Source organism: Pantherophis guttatus, chromosome 6, assembly GCF_059756535.1.
Source record: "Pantherophis guttatus breed Tessera chromosome 6, ASM5975653v1, whole genome shotgun sequence".
NCBI classification, from domain to species: domain Eukaryota; kingdom Metazoa; phylum Chordata; class Lepidosauria; order Squamata; family Colubridae; genus Pantherophis; species Pantherophis guttatus.
The window spans coordinates 41,159,096-41,163,241 of record NC_142068.1 but is presented as its reverse complement, the minus strand read 5'-3'; the positions used below and the strand labels follow the sequence as shown (position 1 = coordinate 41,163,241).

Here is a 4,146-nt window from a genome sequence, read left to right as displayed (position 1 = left end):
ATAACTCAAATATTACCAGAGAACATTTACATCCTGCACAATAAATGAATTGCAATGGTACATAAGCAGTAGAATAAAACTAGTAATTAAAAAAAAAAAGGCCCCAACTGTACTGAAATTTGTCAAAATGTTGATGTCGCATGATGGGCCTTCAGATGTGATCACCACAAAGGGTTAAGAATGCACAAAACTAAAAATGTGATCCTTTCAACATCTTACAGCAGTTTCATCTTTTCCTAGGATCACACACAATCTAAGAAAAAGGCCTTGAGGTTTTAAGGTGATGCCACATTTGTGCTCCCACATGTTCCAGTTCCCTTTGTGTGAGTGAAGCTGTAGCACTGCACAACCCTACAGGATAGCTATAAAGATTTCAAACAAATGCATCCAGTAGAAATCTATATACGTTGAGTAACTGGAACATTGTGGAGTCCTCGGAGCTCTCTTAACATGGTGCTTGCTTACGTAGTTGTTTTATTACCTGACTAAGCAGCACTGATGTTGCTTAGTTAGATAATGGAATGTCAGCAAGCAAACAACCATGCTCAGAGAGCATCAAGGACTCAAAAATTCAACCCTGAGCTATATATATATATATATATATATATATTCTCTTCTATGAGAACATACATTTTCTCCAAAGTAGCGATGGAAAGCGATGCTATCACATTAGAACAGCATAGCAGAGAGTCAAAGGTACAATCAAAGGTCTCAAGAGTCTTAAAATGCATAATAACATGCAGATGAAGACTTAATTTGCAAATCTGTTTTCAAACAGCAAGTCTAGCATGTTTCTGTGCCTGGTGCAGTATAGTGAATACTGTACAGTGTTGCTGTCAAATTTATTTGCCACCAGTAGATTCTCTTCAGTACTGACCTTGCTTTATTCTGCCATTTAGTCTGCCAAATTCTGAAAAGGTTAGATTCAATCTGTTTTTCAAACAGAATCTGCTAAATTTATAGGGGATCGCTTTTAATAGAGTTTTTGAACCTTAAAATCATGTAAAGAAGCGTTTCCAATTTAATATTTTATTCATTATATTTATATTTCATGTTTCTAGACTGCTCATCTCCCTCAATGAGGGGCTTTTTATAACTTTCTTATTTACTTTTTCTATTAGCTTATTCTTATATTATCTTTTCTTAGTCTGAAGGTTTCTGTTCTCAGAAACTGTTATCAGATGCCAGGACTAGGTTTTTCTCAAGTTAAAATTATTATTCATTTTTTTCCCTTTTCAAATTTATTAATCCCCCAACCAGCTGCGCTTTTGAAGCACCATTTGCAGTACAAAATAAGCAAATGTAGAAACAAACAATTTCATCATTATATATCTGTCCCATCTTCCTAAAGGAAATATATTCAGCATTATTTTTTTAATAACATATGCTCATTTTTTTTCCTTTCCATGCACCGCAATGTTTCTGGAAGTAAAAACACATTTTTAATCTGATGGAGAATGAAGAAGTATGAGTCCAGATGCAGTATAAAGTGTATCCCTTTTTAGATTTGCGGCACACACACAAACATACATGTCACTTATTAAATTGCACCAAATTGCATGGGTCCTTGTTTGCAAAATCTATGAATTTGGCAATAGAACTTTCTGTAAGCTTTGGAGAAACTGGTTTGTCTTTTCATTCAGAGTATTAAGCAAAAGTCAACCATGTACATATTCCATTGGCACCATAAACACATTTGTCAGGCTTATATTGCTCCATTTGAGGGTTTTTAGATTTCTCTCTTGGAATAAGATCTTGATTGAGAACTTTAGGGAGCCAAAATAAAGCATTTGCCATTCAAATTCCTTGCCAAGAAGACATTTTTATATGTTTTTTTTCTGTTGGGTCCACTATTAGTAACAATAGCTTAGAGCATAGGGAAATGTGGTTTAGACATTTTTACTATATTTATAATGTCAACACATTTTTTAATCTTTTATGAAACATTTTGTTTTTTAAAAAAAAAATTAGAAAAGTCCTGGCTGAACTAGCAGGAAATAAACTTTCTATATTTCATCCAACATTTTCTTCTTTAGAAAACAGGCTGTGTAGCTGAAAGTCAGCACTCCAGGCTACAGAATTGTGCTGATAGTCTCTTTAGGAACTCTTGTGCTAGGTAGGGACTTCAAGTATTCCAGATGCTTCTTTGTATCCTCTTGATTATGCCGGACATAGTATACCACGTAGCTAATGACCAAGGTAAACCAGCTGAACATGGTAACAAACATGGCAACATCGGTGGTTTTCTGATGCATGTTGCAAAAGTTGATGCCTGAATCTAGGATGTGGAGCAGAGGCTTTCCAGCATATTCCTCTTGCACAGATGTTTGGCAGGTGATCTCATTGACTGAATCAGGGTCCAGTTTCACTTCCCACAAGACTTCCTGCAAAGTACATTCACAATGCCAAGGGTTGTTGGATAAGCGAATCATAGCATTCAAGTTGACCAGGGCTTCCTTTGGGATTCTCTGTATGTGATTGCCAGAAAGATCCAGCAATCGCAGGCCATCAGCCACACCCTTAAATGCTGCTGAATCAATCTTCTCAATGGCATTCTTGGAGAGATCTATTTCTTGTAAGTGGGCAAGGTGCCTGAAAGTGCTGTTGGGAACTGCAGTAATCTTATTTGCATCCAGCTTCAAAAACATGGTATCTTTGGGAATATCTGTTGGAATCTCCTCCAAGTTGCTAGCACTACACAGAACGGCAGTTGCTCCTGAATAATTGGTGCATTGACACTGTTCAGGGCAGGATGTACAACAACAGGAAGGGGTGCAAAAGAAGAGGCAGAAGAGAGTTTGAGAGCAAAGGAACAGCACGGGCCAAGATGTCTCAGTTGCCAGAAACATGCTGGTCATCCAATCAGTAATAGGGAATCCTGCATGGCTGCTAAGGCAAAGAAAATGAGTCTTTTCTTTTTTCCACGCTCCTTTGAATTAAGAGGGCCCACAAGAGTTTCTTCAGACTCTCGGTGGGTTGATTTGAGGCCAGGTGTGTCACAGCAATCAGTTCACGCTTCTCATTTTCCAGAACACAGAAAGATGGGGAAGTAATCTCTACAGGGGCAGAAATATGAATACATTTTCATCTAATTCCAACACAAAAATTAAAATTACCACCCATGATCAAACAAATGTTGATGACTCAAATATCTGTGACTGCAAATTTCTGTAACAAAGCCCTGATAGGTAACTAATTCTCTCTCTCGCCCTCTCCCTCCCTCCCTCCTGCTGAACAGAAGCAATTGAAGACAAAACCCTTGAGGTCATTTCTCTCTCCCCTTTTCAATCATTCTCTAGTTGAAGGTGATGGAGAATGTTAGTGCTGATGTTGTTGCATTTTGGAAACATGTTTTTATCACTGTGAAGGAGCCCAGTTTGCCCTATCCCATTCTAAAAAATAAAAATTCAAGTGGAAATAATTCCCTCTTGAGATTTAAAAGAAGCAATGGAAGCTAGGGAAGTTGCAGATGAGTGGTAAAAAAAAAAAGTGAAGCTAGTCACAATGAATGTGGCAGCTACTCACAATGAACTCCATGGTTACGCCCACCGGTTCTCACCACTTGCTGCTTGCTGCTTTTTTTAATCTCCTCGTTCTCCTTTTCTTTCTGCTTTATCCTTTCATCCTTCTGAAGTCGGTAAAATGAGGACCCAGATTGTTGAGGGTAATATGCTGATTCTGTAAACCGCTTAGAGAGGGCTGTAAAGCACTGTAAAGGGGTATATAAGTCTAAGTGCTATTGCTATTTAAAGGAATGAGGGAGACAGAATAAGCGTTATGTTCCTTATTTGGGCTCTTGCATTAAATATGACACAATTTACAAACAACTTCATTTGTCTGCCATCTGGTAGTCATCCAGAATTTTGCAGCTTATATAAGGCATGGGAAACGAGAGGAGATTCACCCTAAGGCTAATGATTAAGTATATGTGTGCGTGCATGGGGCGGGTGGAGGAATACCTAAAGGGATGATGAACTTAAGAGAAGCAACCACAGGGCCCTATTCATTCCATCTGCCCTCAGCTGCATCAGCCTAGGGGGAAGCCCAGCATCTCAGACTTTTCAACAGTAAAGTGCCCATCTGGAGTCAGTTTGGGGTTCTATTATATTCTAAAGTTGCAAGGCTAACTTTTAACTAAGTAACTAG

General features: G+C 38.3%; 1 protein-coding gene across 1 annotated transcript; it reads right to left on the bottom strand.

The window, feature by feature from the left end:
* Positions 1-1,938: 1,938 nt before the first annotated feature.
* LRRC3 (leucine rich repeat containing 3) lies at positions 1,939-2,999 on the bottom strand. The gene has a single exon (XM_087872725.1). The coding sequence runs from the start codon at positions 2,856-2,858 to the stop codon at positions 2,073-2,075; it is 786 nt and encodes a 261-aa protein (XP_087728851.1). The 5' UTR covers positions 2,859-2,999; the 3' UTR covers positions 1,939-2,072.
* Positions 3,000-4,146: the final 1,147 nt, after the last annotated feature.